The following is a 17,067-nucleotide window of genomic DNA, read 5'->3' as shown; positions in this document are numbered from 1 at the left end:
TTTCTTTTTCAGATGTTGTAATTACACTTTCAGCCAAAGACTGTTTAAGGGGTTAACTAGACCACGTTTGTGAACAGGAAATTGTGTAGCACAATCAAACAGAAATTGGGTGAGATGAGATCCTTATGTGCACCATTTACAGAATTATTCAGGCACACTTTACTTCACAGAAAAGCTCTGCAGAATCCGGAAGCCACTGGGCGGATGTTCATGAGGACGTATTCCAGAAACTACCAGAGAAAGAGGTCAGCTTCCTGTTTTATGCATTCAACTTTATTGGAGCAGACAGAGCGCCTCTTTAATCTTTGATGAGCTGCGAGCCGCGAGGAGTGGCAGAGCACTCAATCTAACCTGACAACTCTCTAAAACATGTTTCCCCAGAGCCCTGGGTGGAATCCCAAGCTCTAGCGTAGAGACAGAGCAGGTCACAAATCAGCTTGACCAGTGCTTTAATATTCTCTCCTCTAACAATGCTGAATGACAATTTTCCAAACACTCTTCTGGGATGACAACTAATAGCATGCCCTGAAGCAGGAACACAGCCAGGGAATATTAAGTAAACAGGTGGCCTAATGAATCAGATTACTGATGACTATAGAAAATCTTTAAAGACAGATTTCCAACTTGACATTTAGAGGATCCCTCTTTCAAGGATCTAGAAAAAAACTGCCAAAAACTGGGGCATCCCAAAACATCCATAACTGCATAGTTAATTACGTTAATATGTGGAAAGACATTTCTGGGGGTAGAGAAGTCATTCTGTTGGGGAAAAAAACTAATGGTAAAAATGTGCCAATAACAGCTTTGCTATTTGCTCCAGGCTCTCCATTAGTCTGATGATAAAATGACTTTAATTACCTATTTGGAGGGTGTAAATTTAATCCAATAAATTTAATCCCTGCTCTGTTTAAAACATATGGCCAATAATACAGTTTCAAGTCACAGAACCATTAAACCCTCTCATTTTCAAATGAACACTTTATATAGTAACATGCAGTAGTCAGAGACCATCTTTGATTTATTTCAGTCGTAGTCTTTCAGTTTTTTGTCATGTGATATTTGTTAAGACTTAAATATAAGATAAAAGCTCCTGAGTGACCCCACCATCTAATGTGTTGGCTCTAATGTGTTGGCTAATGTGCTGGGTGGGTAGGATAGCATGATGCTAGCCAGAACAGGTGTCTGATAGCTATCAAGCAAGATGTTCAGATGTCTAGTTTGAAAAGATGCAGTTGGTTGGCTAAAAGAAGCACACGCTAGCCTTCATTCTTCATTCAAAACAGGTAGCATTGTTTTGTGGTAGGGGGAAATTCTAGTTACTGGGTGGAAACTGAATATGACTAAAACTGGGATAAACAAACAAGACAAAGAAAAGGAAAATCTCATTGCTAACTTGAAGAATCTGAATCATGAGGCATTTATTCACAATGATGGCTTTTGTTTTTTAATATAAAAATTATGTCCTGATACCATATTTTCAGGTTTACTCACCTGTTTCACGTTCTAGGGCACAGCATTACTTTCATATGCTAGTTCTAATCAAAGGTCTATGTCATACAACACTAAATTATCCTTCCTTTTTTAAACAAAAGAGTTTCATATAAATATGGTTAGATTTTCAAAACATAGTGTTCACTCAACAATCTTTACAGTCCATGTGTGGAAATCAAGCTGCAAAACCCATTATTTTAAATACCACAAAAACCCACACCTTCACAAACAGTGTCATGAAATTTAATCTTGCCTGTTTTGGTACCTAAACATATAAAAACAAACTATCTGTGACACATTTTGCCCCGGGCATGAAACTCAAAGCGAAGGATAAGACTGACTTTTATTTGTCCTCGCATCTCAACACCAACATTTACCACTAAATCAATTACACACGAAAAGCAGATACCTTTCTCAGTAACACACACACTGTACAGTGTTACTTCAACAAATCATGTTATCTGATACCAACTGTGTGGTATTAAGAAGTACCCTGTCTCTACACCTCAGGTTTGCTTTAAACACAAATCGGGCGTAGAATTTTACCCCAACAGTCCTCACACACCCACATGAAGCGGCACATTTTCACAGCTTCACATTAATGCTGTACACCAGCCAGGACATCAGTCACAATCAGCTGGTCAATCACAAGGCTCATGCTGTTGAATGTGTCACAGGTTTAAACTGCATCATGTATATTTACACCTTTATCACATAATTATGCTGTTATCAGTACTTCTCATATAGAGATGGGTACTGCATTGCAATATCAGAACTGATAACGATCACATGTACCAATTATCACTAAAGCGTTCTGAAAAACTTGTCACTTAAGACGTCCAGTGACATTTCAGGCCAAACAAGTACCTTGGAATGTACAAAATGAAGCATAAGAAAAAGCCTCAATATTAACAGTTGCTTGAGCCAACAAAGACAGAAGACATGTTTCATGTTTTGACAGAATATGAATCTAGCAATTGTTCTTTATATTGTATCAAAATAATGAATGGACCAATAGAAATGCTCCAAAATGACTTCCTTTGTAGGTTAAGCTGTTTTTTCACCTTCTCCTGTAAAGTTGTGAAGTTTGGGTTTTTGAATGACAATGACAAAAGGTACAGTAAGTCCAAACTGGACTGCTCAATTGTTAAAATCCTATCTCCACATCAGCCCTCAATGAAATTCTGAATTTCAGTGTATCCTACATATACTCTACCACAGGTACATTATTGCCTAGTTTTCGTTTAGTTTGCTGTATTGTGAAACTCTGCACTATGGGTGTATAGGTGCAGTTATATGGGACTAGAGATCTTCAAACCCATCCACTGTTTAAGTTGGGTAATATTAAACTGAACATGAACTTTCAGCATTGTAAGCTTAATGCTAATACACAAAAGTATGTAATTGTTTAGCAAACCTCAATGCTCAGTTTACTTGGTGTTGGCCATAAGATTTAATGACAATATCACATGATGTTTGATTTTCTACATACTGTAAAAATCTACATCATTCAATAATGCATCATAAAAATACTCTCACTGGAGACCTGTAATGTAAAACCGAACACAATTATTGCTGTTTCCTGAAGGCATGCTCCAGTGCTTGGCAAACGTTATATGCAAATCTGTATTTGTTGTATGTAAAATATATAATATATATGCATATGAAGACCATATCAAGATATATACATATTTATCATTTACACATACGCATTCTGCCAAGGCTCCTTTGAGTAAAACAACAGCAACAACAAATATTATCTATTGGAACTGAGTTGAATCACGGGAGCAGTGGGATCTCCCTTAAGTTCACTGAAGAATAACAGCACTTGCATTCCGAGAGGATCTCATTCAAGCACACTCGGGATTACTATTAACACTTCAGAAGGGAGTAGCACTCAGAGTGAAGAAGCTTTAATACTGTGAAGCATCAACTAACTCCCACTTGAACAAAAGCTACTGCTGCTGTTATGAGGCTTCCACAGACGCTCGCACATGCTGAGATTAAACAGGAGGTATCTTTTTGTCTGAGCTTCACTTGGACTCTTCATTGCAACAACTGTCGAGATGATTGACTCTAACCTACACACTGGAGGAGGACAATAAAGTCTGCAAAGCTATCTTCTATTCTGGCCATTGCTGCTTTACATTGGGTATCATGCTGGGAGAGAATCAAGTAAACACCACTCCATGAACTAATGCAGGATGCCTGTGTGTAGACACACTTTAGATCTCGGTGGAACTCTGATTGGATAACAAAGTAATAATGAGTTATAATCATAATGCTGACATTGGCGCAGTTAACCTTGGATGTGAAACACAAGGGATCTATAATATACTCTGTTTGCAGAGATGTCCCTGTAGTTACTGAGTAATACACCTTAGTGTGTAATACACCTCTGAGTGATAAGGGGTTGATGTCAGTTATGAGTTTTCTTTTCATTTCAGCAAATTGGCTGCTTCAGTTACAATCAAGTCAATACACTTATTTAAGTGCAGAATTGTTCAATGGTTTTTGGGCCCTGAAACGTAATAACTCTTTCTGGGCAGTAAGAATTTATTTACTCAGTAAAACACTAGCATTAGAATAAATACACATACAATTTATACAAACGTAGTGGTTTTACATCACTGTGTTTATTAACACATGGGAATCTAGTATTATTGATAGCTATCATCCAAATCAGTGCTTAATGACGTTAAATCAGGTGAGCTGGAGTGTCCAGGAGAAATCTGGAACTCAATTACTTTCTTAAAAATAAAAAAGTCTTGTTCCTTTTTACTGTATTTATGTTTACCTGCATCTGTTCTAATGTGATCTGGGATTTCTACAGTGAAGACAGCTTATTGCTGAGATACATGCTTTTAAATAATGTCTTTAGGTGCTTTAAAACTCAGTACTGTCTATAATGTATGCTCCCATGTGGTGTCTGTTCTATATAGCCCTGTTGGGTTCGAGCCCCAATAATGTCACAGCCATCCATGGCCGGGAGTCCCAGAGAGCATAATTAAGCTCACTCTCTCTGAGTGGGTAGAATTGCACCCCCCCCCTTTCCCTCCTCACTTCGCGTGGACATCTTTTACCAGATGGAACACAACTGGGATGCAGTGTTCTCCTCTAAGTGCGTCCAATGACGTTGTGTTAGTAGCAGTTTAAAAAGATGTGTTTGACTGGTTTCACGTGACTCTGAGGAAGCATGTGCTAATCTCCGCAGACCCAGCAGTGCTAGCACTGTGTTATGGGGGAGTTTTAGCTAGAAGTGGTAGCTGTAGCAGTTGTACTAGTAAATGAAGTAGTAGTTGAAGTAGTACTAGAGGTGGTAGTAGTAGTACTAGTAGTAGTAGTTGTAGCAGTAGTACTAGTAAATGTAGTAGTAGTAGTAGTAATATTAGTAGTACTAATACTGATGTAATAGTAGAAGTTGTAGTACTAGTAGTAGTAGTTGTAGCAGTAGTGCTAGTAAATGAAGTAGTAGTAGTAATAGTAGTTGTAGAAGTAGTACTAGCAAATGAAGTAGTAGTAGTAGAGGTGGTAGTAGTAGTACTACTAGTAGTAGTTGTAGCAGTAGTACTGGTAAATGCAGTAGTAGTAGTAATAGTGATGGTAATAGTAGAAGCTGTAGTAATAGTAGCGCTAGTAACAATAGTAGTAGTAGTAGTAATAGTAAAAGTAGTGGTAGTTGTAGCAGCAGTACTTGTAAATGTAGTAGTAGTAATGATGGTGGTAGAAGTAGTAGTAATGGAGATAGTAGTAATAGTACTAGCATGAGTGGTAGCAGTTGTACTAGTAAAAGTAGTAGTAGTAGTAGTAGAAGAAATAATAGTAGCAGTAGTCATAGTTTTAGTAGTAGTTATAGTACTTTTTCTAAAAAAAGCACAAAATTGTGCTAAAGGACCTTTTTCTTGTTTTTAACCCATTTTAATGGTTCATTACATTTTCACTCATGTGGATTGTCTATCCACAGCTCCATAGTATGATAACCCTGCCCCAACATAACAAAGATGTTTTATAGCTCAGGAGGAGAAAAAATGATTCTGCAATATACCTGTAAATGTTCATTTAACAGCAAGGTGTTATTTTAAACAGCAAAGCACAACTTTTCACTGAAAAGCCTCTAAGTGTGACCTTTTCACTCCTGCAAGCACAAAACTATTCCAGCTCCACATGTCTGTGAGAATCAATGATCTTGTTGGAAATCTTATGTAAACTCACTGGCTTAATTCCAGAGGACACACAAGGACGTGAGTGTGTGACATAGAGCTTGAGAAACCACAGTCGACATTGCAGCAAATATGAATGTAATTCACAATAACCTCCATACTACAGATCACAGATCCTGTAAATGGACATGCTCTGAACCAGTGGCGTAACAATCGCAGTGGAGGCTCTAATGTGGAGGGTCCACTGCGGCTGAGCCCCCTAACATCTTTATTGGACAGCTAATATGTCTGTGCAATTTTATACTCAGGACTCAAGGTTAGCTGTGATAACATAATAATAGAGTTTAAATATCAGCCTACATGCTTGGTTAATACCATATAAAAAACTAGCAAATTACATTGTCATTTTTATTCATTGAAGGTAAATTTTGAAAAGGGTTTTCTGCACAGGGGCCCAAAAGGTCTTTAAAATGCTGCTGATTCTGACTCTGGTGAATCATCTGATATACATAAACACATTAATCAGGGCCCAGTTTCCCGAAAGCATCTTGATTTTGAGAACATCTTAACTGTTAGAGAGAGAGAGTTCAGTGTGCTAAAATATTCAGTGCCTATTTAAGAATCACCTTTGTGCTAGTATGCTTTTGGAAAATCCAACTCAAATGATTTCACTTAAACATTCAGATAGCAGTAAGGACCATCAGCCTAAGCTGCTTGCAGTCACATAGGTCTCCGAAACATTTACTTGGATGGGACACCTTAGATGCTTTGTAGTTAATGTACTTATCTTTAATTCACATTTACAAAATATCTATTAAAATTATCTTTATTTTCCCTGACCCTAACCTCAACCCAAAATCTAACTCCCTGGTCCCAATCTTAAACCTCATATTCAAGGTCAATACTCAAGATGTTAATATTGGCACTGCTATCAGTGAAGAAAAAGTGCTCTAGACATATCAGATGAACACTATACATACAAAAGTATCCAGACACGAGTTCAGCTGCTTTTTTGAAGCACCCATTACTGACAGATGCATTTAGTTGAATTTGCACAGCTGTTGAATTGCCTGTTGAAAGAGGCCCTGGAGTAGTTACGCATGAGTCTAAAGTCATCATGCCGAAATGCCATCCGGTAGATAGAGGGGTATAAAGGCCCACAGCACTGGGCAGTAAAGCAGCGTAACTGACTTCTCGAGTGTTGGCCAGACAATACCTCTGGGTTTAAGTGGCATTTTGGATCTATACCCATTTGTTCGTTATCAGTACCTGACGTCACTAATGCTCTCATGGCCAAATGCCATTAAATCCTCACAGCAATGTTCCAAAATCTAGTGTAAGGCCTTTGCAGAAGTGTAGAGGCTGTTACTGCAGCAAAGGAAAAAAACAAACTCTCTATTATTACCCTTGATTTGAAAAGCAACTCTAGAGGAGAAGGTGTTTGCAAACTTTAGAGACCCTGTTTACACCTGGTCACTTCATTGCCTCTTTAGTATCTGGATAAGGCCAAGCAGGTGTAAACGTACCCAAGACACGCATCTGTCTCATATTGTGTGGGATGCATATTCTGTCCCATTCTGTCCCAACATCCAGATTTCAGTCTAACTAACTGGGGACGCATTTGACTATCAAGTGTAAGCGCATGTGGTGTAAAATCATATCAGGATAAAATTTAGATACTAGTTACATGAAGTGACCAGGTATAAACATGGTCAAAGTGTATGTTTTTCATAATTATAAACTCATTGGACCTTATTTACCAACCATCATTTTAATCTAATCAATGTTTCTAAAATGCACTCCAGCAAGAAGTTATTAGCAGCCAACAAGGGCTTAGCATATGTGCATCTTCTTGGTAGAAAAGCATCCCCGGTGGCTCCTCATGAGAGTGTGTAAAGCTGCCTATTGTGAAGAATTTAAAACAGGAGCTAATTCTTACTTGTTTGATATTTTATTAGGAACTGCACAATTGCATAATTTCTAGCTTTGGTTATTTCAGTATTATTATAAAATGGAAAGGAAAAAAAGAAAAAAAAGAAAAAACATTAGGAGCAGGTATGTTTTATTTATTTTATTTTTTTTAGATTTACACATACAGTATACATTGTATAGTCAAAAATTGTGGACCACTGTTTTATGTCAAAATAAACACTGATAAATCAAGGATATTTAAAAGACGTATAATCTCTGTCTGCTTAGTTCTTCTGCAGAAATATTTCCAGATGTTGGAACTTTGCTCTAAGGATTTGATTGCATAACACAAAGATTGGGACATTGTACCAATGGGCTTGGAATTTGGCCTTACACAGTAAAAATGTTTTTACCCAAATGCTGGGTGGAGCAGTTTGAGTCGTTTTGCTAGGTTACTTCCTGTGAGTGGGGTAGTATTTGTGCAGACCAGCAGCTGAGTCGCTTACTGTCACAGTAATAAACCAGCCAATTAGTTAATTATCAGTCTTAATTAACAGCACCTGGACAAGCCATTAAGGATAATTAACAGCACCTGAGGAAGCTGATTAGAAACGAACAGCTTTCAGGCAGTTGCACAAATCAGTAAGTGAACTTCAATTAAACACAGATTATTAGAAACTACTACGCCAGACGAATTCATGTGGGCTTTATTTCTAGTAAAAGTAGAATTAACTGTGGGTCACTGACAGTCCATGCTACATTAGTTGTCAATATATAGCTAAGAGCTCATTTTAAGTAAAATATTAATGTTATCTATGTAACACTTTTATTGTAGTTTGGTAACAGTAGCCTACCAGCTCTCTGTTACTTAGTAAAGCTACAAACTTGGTTAGACTAGACTTTATATCACAACCCATTTCTAATCTATAATTCAATAATACTGCAATTTCACTCTAACGTTATTCTCTTTACAGATTGGAACAAGCTGAAAAGAAGTATAAATGTTAACTTAGTTAACTTAATTGTTAAGTATTTTATTTTATTAAGAAAAGGAAGATGAATATATGATGTTAAAATTAAAAAAATCTTAATTGAATTGTCATTTGTATTTATGACATTGGTAAAAAGGTTAATTGCACTCTTCATCTGTAGGGGGAAACCAGAAGCAAAAAATGCCAATTCTTGAATAATGCTACTTAAAGCAGGGCATGGGTCTGTTAAGCTTTGGGGCTGCGTGGCCAGTGGCACAGAAAACACTGCACGGGTAGATGGAAGAAAGGATTGAATGGTTAAGTCGTCAAAGCATTGGCCTCATCATTAAGAGATTGCAAAGCTGATCCTAGAAAGCAAAATTAGGTGGGTAAGATTGCCCTTCCACTTCTTCCATCACTCAGCATAATGCTAGCCAGTAAACGGAATTAGTGTTCTCCTTCAAGTGCGTTTAGCTATCCAATGATGTTGCATTAGTAGCTGTTTGAAAACACATTGTGGCTCTTCATGTTACATGAATCATGTATCGGATGCTAGCCTTCACCATTCCATGCCCTTGTAGCACTGTGTGATAGGGCCAGACCTAGCAGGTAGGGGAGAACTGGACATTGCTAAATATCTGCAAATTCTGGAAGGAAATCTGATGCTGCCTGTCAAGAAACTTAAGCTAAAAGGGTTTTTTTTTTTTTTTTACAACAGAATAATCTAAAGCATATCTTATATTCTACCATGAAACTACTTCAAGGAACATGAGCTGAAGCTTTAGGAACAGCACTCACAGCTCCCTGACTTGTGGGTAGATCTTAAGCATGCTCTGCATCAAAACAGTGTGAGAATATTGCAGAACTGGAAGTGTTCTGCAAGGACGAGTGGGTGAAAATTCCATAAACAAGAGCAGAGGGAGAAAAAGGGATCACTAGCATTGATATTTACCAAGTTACTAAGTACTAACAAAAACTTTATATCTGCATTTTTACATTTGCATTGTTCATCTTTTGACGATGTGAATCTGGCAGTTGTTCTTTATATTGTATCAAAATTCCACGATAAATGGACCAATAGAAATGCTCCAAAATGACTCACCTTCTGTAAAGCTTACAGGGACGTAAACATATATCATCTAGTGCCCAAACCTTTACATATGACTGTAAGTTAAATCTCAATATTTTTTTTTAGATTAAAAAAGTGATGCTCTATAAAATAAAAAAGCTTTGTCTTTGCTTCTGAAGCGAAATCATTTAATGGAGCAGGAGTATATGACTCCTTGGCTAAAGACAGTCTTGTTTAATAGCTGGAGTAAGAAGCCAGAAAAGGCTGATGGAAAACTTCAATTCCAAAAGTAAAATAATATGCATCCAAAAAGGCGCAATGATGGACTACAGGCAGACAAGATTGTTCTCCACCGGCTCCATTTCACATCGCTTTCCACGACTTTAACAATGCCTCTGAAGGCTGCTTCCAAAAGATAAGCACAACACTGTCACAAGCATTAGTCCCTAAAAGAAATATATAGCGACTCTGATGTCCTACACAGAAACTTAGGACGGCACTATCAGTGTTAAACTCAGTGTTAAATTCATTTATTGTGTTTCTTTCAGCCGTGCCATAAATCAAACACAGGAATCAGTAACTGCCTTCAGTATAACTGATAATTGATCTGTGATCAATCAAGAGATTTTTAAGAGAAACGGTTTGCCAAAACACTGTCCATGTCTGGAAATGTGTAGACAGTGTCTGAGTGAGAAAGTGACACCCAGCACATTAATTATGTGCCCCAGTGGAGAAGGACGACTCAGGGTTGAAAAACAACCCCTGATTTATGTCCAACACAAGATGAATGTATGTCACCTTATATCATTAGTAGAAACATAATGTCAGTCCATAAAATAGAATGGGATTTGCCATGCTTATTATTCCACAATTGTCCTACAATTATCAAGAGACTACACAAGATTTTATTGTCGTTAGAGAGCACAGTTAGTCCTGATCACCATTCCCTGAATTTGTGTGTAGAGATGGTATACAGTATTTGTATCTAGCCTGAAACAGCAAACACTCCCACTGTGTGATGACATGTTGTGAGCTGTGCATGTCTTCCTGTGGGGTGTTTGAGAAGTTTGAGCATGACGGCCTACTTTTAGATGCTCTTAAGTGAGGCATTTCAATTAAAAACAGCTCATTTTGAAGCTTAGTAGGAGGCCTTGAAGGAACAGTTCAGCGGCAAACTCAAAGCACTGGTCTTAGACCTCAACCTCAAACCTCAAAGTAAATATCTGTTTATATAAAAAAAATGTAAATACTATGAACACATTTACAATAGATGACAGTAACTGGGCATGTATTTAAATACATGTACATACATCAATATTGCTTCCTCAGCACGCAGGTTTATGTTGGTGAAGCTCTTGATGCATTTTAAAGTAGTACCTACAGAGCTGATATTGGTGACAAGAAACCACATACACAGTATCCACTCAGTAACACCATAACAACCACCTAGCAACATCATACCAACCACCTAGCAATCCCACAGCAAACATTTGGGAAGCAACAGAATAGAGTAGAAACCACTTCGAACAGCATAGCAACCACCTAAGATGCCATACCAACCACCTAGCAACACCTTAACAGCCATGATAAAAACCAATGGGCATAGCAATTACTGCACCTTTTTTTAATAAATATATCAAACCTAAAGTTGGATGAACAAAAAGAACTAGTGAGGCGAAGTTTTAAAAAATACTATGAGCACAAATGATTTCAGTGTTCCAGTGCCCTAAATTTTCTTCAGGATCAATAAAGTATCTATCTATTTAACTATTCAGTGGTACTGACAATATCCACGATATGCTCAGAAACGTATATTGTAATGTATGTATCACGATAACCATTTATTATTAAGAAAATATTGGCCATCCCTACAGATACAGTACAGTTCAGCACAGATCATTTATTCCAGTACAAGTTTATAAGGTTCACTGGTATCACAAAAATATATAACCCCCCATTCTAACTGCAGCAGGAACACAGTGTACTACAGTTTAAGTGAAATCTCATGACGCTCCACAGAATGCCAGCTTCCCTGTCCCTCTTCAGTGACAGGTTCAACAGGGGGGTTTACATCATATTCGGATGCTGTGAGGACGCGTGCAGCCAGCCGTCCATCTGACTACAAGACAAAGAGGCAGGGGGGAGAAAACATGTGCTCTAAATGCTACTTTTCCACACCTGTAAAGAAAATTGGTTCTGCTGTGATCAAATTCCAAAGACCTGCACCAAGCCACAGACTCCACAGGAGCAATGAGGATGCACCCATATTCACATCCACAGCATCACAGTCCCATTCCAACAACAGGCCGAGACACACACACACACAGGCAAACCTGGACACAAGCAACCACCTGGGGGATCAAAGCAACCATTCAGCAACACCACAACAAACCACCTAGCAACACCATGACAACCAACTTACCACCTTACAGCACCAATTTGGGATATTATAGAAGATGCTAAGCAACAGCATGCAGCAGAAACCACTTGGAACAGCATAGCAACTACCGAGCAACACCATAACAACCACCTACTAACCCCTCAGCATCCATTTTGGATGGCACTATTGAAACAGCATATCAAACACCTGGAATCCCATAGCAGCTACTTAGCAACACCATAACAACCACCCAACTAAACCCCTTTACAATCACCTAGCAACCCCTAAACAAAACCCTACTGCAAAGATCATTTGAAACACCATAGCAACCACCTAGACCAACATAGCAACCCCACTGCAACCATGTGAAATATAACAGAAACTGCTAAACAACAGCATGAAGGCGATACCACTTGAAACCGCAGAGCAACCACCCAGGCCACCGCAGCAACCACCTATCGACCCCACAGCCACCAGTTGGGATGCTACAGAAATGCTAACCAACAGCATGCAGCAAAGGCCACTTGGAACACCACAGCAACCACCTGGGACACCATAGCAACCCCGCAGCCACCATGTGGGATGCTACAGAAATGCTAACCAACAGCATGTACCAGAAGCCCCTTGGAACACAATGGTAACCACCTGGGACACCACAGCAACGCCACAGGCACCATTTGGGATGCTACAGTATATGCTAAACAACAGCATGCAGCAAAAGCCACTTGGAACACCATAGCAACCCCACAGCAACCATGTGAAATATAGATAACAGCAAATGCTAATCGACAGCATGCAGCAGAAGCCACTCAGAAAAGCATCGCAACCACCTGGGACACCGGTGGCAATCAGTGGCAACAAACACACACATGCATTTACGCACACACACACACACACACACCCACACACACATCCTAGCATATTCACATTAAACATTCATGAGATGCTCGAAGAGTACACTGCATCTAAACGGAGCTGGAACTGCGCTTCACGCACAGATGCAACTTTGTGAGTTGGTCTAGAGGAGATGACCTTGCGGGTCCTGCTGTCTCAGGAGTGGTGCTTATTCAGCTCAGAGATATCATAAACACAGCGATACGCCTTACAGCCTGACATCCTCTTAACATGTCCCGAGCTCAGGAGATAACAGGCGGATTATAAAGTACTAGTAGTTGCAGACTTTCAACTTCAGGAGACGACTCGGGCAGTAAAACGCGACAAACAGACAAACAAAGTGCATTTGACGAAGCCCCATCCCCGCCGGTTTGAGACACAAGCGTCCCCTTACCGTCTGAATCCCTGGAAAGAGGACGGCCAAGACATCCGCGATTTCTTCAGACCCGGTCGGTGACCCGTATCCACGGCGTAGGTTCGGTCCATTTTGTCTCGCTTTTCGGGCTTTCTTGTGTTTCTCTGTGTATGTATGTATGTGTGTGTGTATGTGTGTGTGTGGGAGAGCAGCCCCCGCTCGCTTTCACTCGCTGCGCTGCTCCGCTTCGAGCCGGTGGGTGTGCTCAAGTGGGCGAGGCGAGGCGGCTGCCGGTGCTGCTTGGACGCTGAGGTGCGCTCGCATTTTCCGCCCAGTGTGGCCGGAGCTGCCGCCAGAGCGGGAGGTGTTGTTTTTTTCCAACCCGTATTCAGACAAGTCCCGCCTCCTGCGCTCGGATTGGACCGTAGTTATCCGCCTCGCGAGAAATGATAGGGCAGTAGTTCTTGCTCGTGTCCATCAGTCGAATAGGCAGGCCGTGAGTGAGAATGAACTTGTAGCCAATCACAGCGCAGAATGCAAATCAGACGTCCTCCCTGTGAGTGTTAACCACGTGCCAATCCGAAAGCAATATGCAAATCAGTACTACATCTTTGGGCGTGAACTACTTTTCAATCCTAGTATAATATGCAAATCAACAGTCCTCCTTGTGAGCGTTATAAACTATTGGCCAATCCTAGTGCAATATGCAAATCAGTGGCCCTGCTGTGGGTGTAAACTACTAATACTATCCAAACATGCAAATCAGCAGTCCAAATCAGCAGCGTGAACTACTTATCGATCACAGTGCAGTATGCAAATCAGACGATTGTGATTATGAACTACTATCCAACCCAAGCACAATATGCAAATCAGCAGTCCACAAGTGTGAACTACTGACCAATCACAGCACAGTATGCAAATCAGCAAGTCGCCGCGATCATAAACTACTATTCAATCCGGGCACTGCAAATCAACAGTTCATTAATGTGAACCATTAGCTAATCACAGTGCAGTATGCAAATCAACAAGCTTGTGATCATAAACTGCTATCCAACCTAGGCACAATATTTAAATCAACAGTCCGTTAGTGTGAATCGAGTATGCAAATCAGATAGTCGCTTTTGATTATTAACTATTATCCAACCCAAGCACTATATGCAAATGAGAAGTTTGTTAGTGTGAACTACTAGACAATCACAGCACAGTATGCAAATCAGCGAGTTGCTTGTGATTATAGACTACTATCCAATCCAAAAACAATATTCAAATTAAGTCAGTTAGTGTGAACCACTAGCTAAAGGCCATTTTTTGCCATTTCAGATCCTTTTGATCAAAAGACTCAATTAGCTGTCCTGCTAATTAGCCATCCTGATAGTATTGTCCGCATAGCTGGGTTAACCTATAACCCATAAAACATATCATAGGACCCCAAGGGCCCTAAACATACTGTCGCTTTTGTCACAACATGTGTGACAAACTCTGAGCTCTTGGAAACTTAAACTGGGGGGCATGCCATCAGCCAGAGGTAAAAGACTTCCATCACCTCCCTTACATAATCTAGCATGAGTGGAGATTAGGGTATGGATTCCTGTTATTTTGGAAAGCCGTGCTGAAAGGAACATAGTAACATGGGTACCGACTGTACCGACACTGATTGACTTAAGTGACAATACCATAACTGCACACCAAACTGGAAGTGAACAGATCTGCAATACTGATGCTGTAAGCAGCCTTAAATCCCCGGAAGAGTGACCAGCAGGCCAGAATGAGCCACTGCTTTGATGAACTCAGCGTTTTGTCCAAGAGCTAAGCTCCCCTGCTGAATGAACAATAAATAAGCCACATTTAGAGGCGTTCAAGATGCCACTCTGGAAGAATTACAAAGCTCACTCTGTCATTCAAGTGTAGCTGGCTTGAGTTGAGAAGAATCAAGCAAAGAACCATTCAATATTCAAAAAGTTCAGAGTTTTCATATTTCTATTCAAATCCTTGCCTTTATTAAAGAACCTTTTAGCGTGTAGGCAGTTTTCTTTCTTACATCACGATGGGAGAGTGTAGTAGAATTGGTTGAGCTTTCGAATATGTGCTAATATAATCATAATTTCATCTAATACAACCACAGCAGAGATTGTAAAAATAATGAAAGTAATGACGATTACGGTGGTAATAATAACACTAGTGGCAGATATGGTCCTGCCCCCCCCTTAGTCCTGGAGGCACACTGCCCTGCAAATGTATTGTGCCTCCTTCTAGAATTCTAAAAGCAGGGCTGGGATCCAGGGCTGGGAAACACGGCACTACTCTAACCTTTTAAGGAATCAAGAATAAACTAAACTAATCAAACACGCTGTGAAAGATCCAGGCGTTTGCTGATTTCTGTTCGACCAGCTTGGTACCACAGTGCAATATGTGGTTGAAAGCAACTGAAGTCATTTGTTGATGATCTCATGCTTGGCTGAAAACCAGCTCAATATGGAAAAAGCCATGGAAGACATTTGAACTGTAATGAAAGGAGTCGTTTTGTCGGCCAATACAGTTTGATTGAACTCTGTAATCAGCTGTTAGAGCCGGTCTGTTAAAACAGAATATGGCAGGCCAGACTAAAAATACATTTTAGGGCGGGAGTGAAGCAGCTTTTCAGAGAATAGCTGCAGGAGGACATTGATTGTGAGCTGTGGGGAGCCTCTGATTTTTCTTTCTTTCTTTCTTCTTTTTTTTTTGCTCTGTAAATGAGTACATTCAAAAAAGAAAAAAATGAAGAGATCGAGATGCAAGAAGGATAGATACACTGTGTGTGTGAGTGGTTCATAAGTGTATATTTGTATTTGTTCAGGATTCAACTGTAAATGAGTTACAGTGAAGAAGGTAAGAAGACAGTAAAAGAGAAAATGACGGAATACGTCTCTCTGTTTTTTCAAAGCAATTAAAGCTTAATCAAGCCATCATGTTTCCCAAGTTTCCTAAAAGCGCCATAATATTTCGACCACCTGAAGTGTTAGAAGCCTTGTTCAAAGCGAGTCCTCCAGAGAAAGCCCACCAGAGTGACAGTATGTTCCAGTGAATCCAGTTCAAAAACATTGCAATTTTATTATTACTGCTACCATTAATACTGTCAGGCTACAAAGCTCCAGAGGGAATGCTTCAACCATCCGTACTGGTTCATATTAGCTGCGCTGTTCAAGACAAAGGCTATATTTATGAAAGGCTCTGAAGATTGTTCAATGAGCTGTACTTTAAAAGGGGATTTTGGAGAATGTGGTGATGTCAGTCCACCAGAAGTATAATAGGAAATACTCTCAAAATGAATTTAGTTGCAGTCTTGCAAATAGTGACCCTGCAAGATTTTCAGGCTTTGCTCTCACACCCCCTTGAGATGTGAGAGAGTGTCAGACTAGTCTACTAGTGTATGGTTAGTATAAGGCATCCATGACCCTGTCTCTGGATTACCGGTCGTCCTTCCATGTAGTATATTTAATAGGTATTGACCACTGCATATATATACTATATATACATTAATCTAATAAACATCTAATAAAATTTTTGCTAGGCTAACAACACAGCAAACTGTTTCCTTAGTGACCTGCCTCGCTGCTTTATTTAGGCACTGAGTTGGTATGCATCTAATTTGATGTTTAACCTGCTGTTACATAATGCGATTTTGTTATTTTTGAGAAACCTGTGATTTCAAAGAATATGTTGCGTTTGCTGCTCTCTTCCATTATTTATATGTTAGCCCTACAGGAGTAGAGGATGACTAATGAATAAGGCGACGGCCTCACTTTATTTAATTAGGTGTTGTCTCTGGCGACATTTGCGCATGTGTGTTTTAACAATGG

General features: G+C 39.6%; 1 protein-coding gene across 2 annotated transcripts in view; it reads right to left on the bottom strand.

Annotated features, from left to right (window-relative positions):
* Positions 1-13,554, bottom strand: part of LOC140536649 (3',5'-cyclic-AMP phosphodiesterase 4D-like) — a 187,565-nt gene extending 174,011 nt beyond the window's left edge. For both annotated transcript variants that reach the window (XM_072658576.1, XM_072658579.1), the window contains exon 1: positions 13,271-13,554. In XM_072658576.1, coding sequence (XP_072514677.1) covers positions 13,271-13,362 — 92 coding nt within the window. In that variant the 5' untranslated portion in view covers positions 13,363-13,554. The remainder of the gene's footprint in view (positions 1-13,270) is intronic.
* Positions 13,555-17,067: the final 3,513 nt, after the last annotated feature.

The sequence above is a fragment of the Salminus brasiliensis genome, chromosome 16 (genome assembly GCF_030463535.1).
Source record: "Salminus brasiliensis chromosome 16, fSalBra1.hap2, whole genome shotgun sequence".
Lineage (NCBI taxonomy): Eukaryota > Metazoa > Chordata > Actinopteri > Characiformes > Bryconidae > Salminus > Salminus brasiliensis.
The sequence above is the reverse complement of the archived record's forward strand: the minus strand, read 5'-3'. Positions and strand labels throughout refer to the sequence as shown.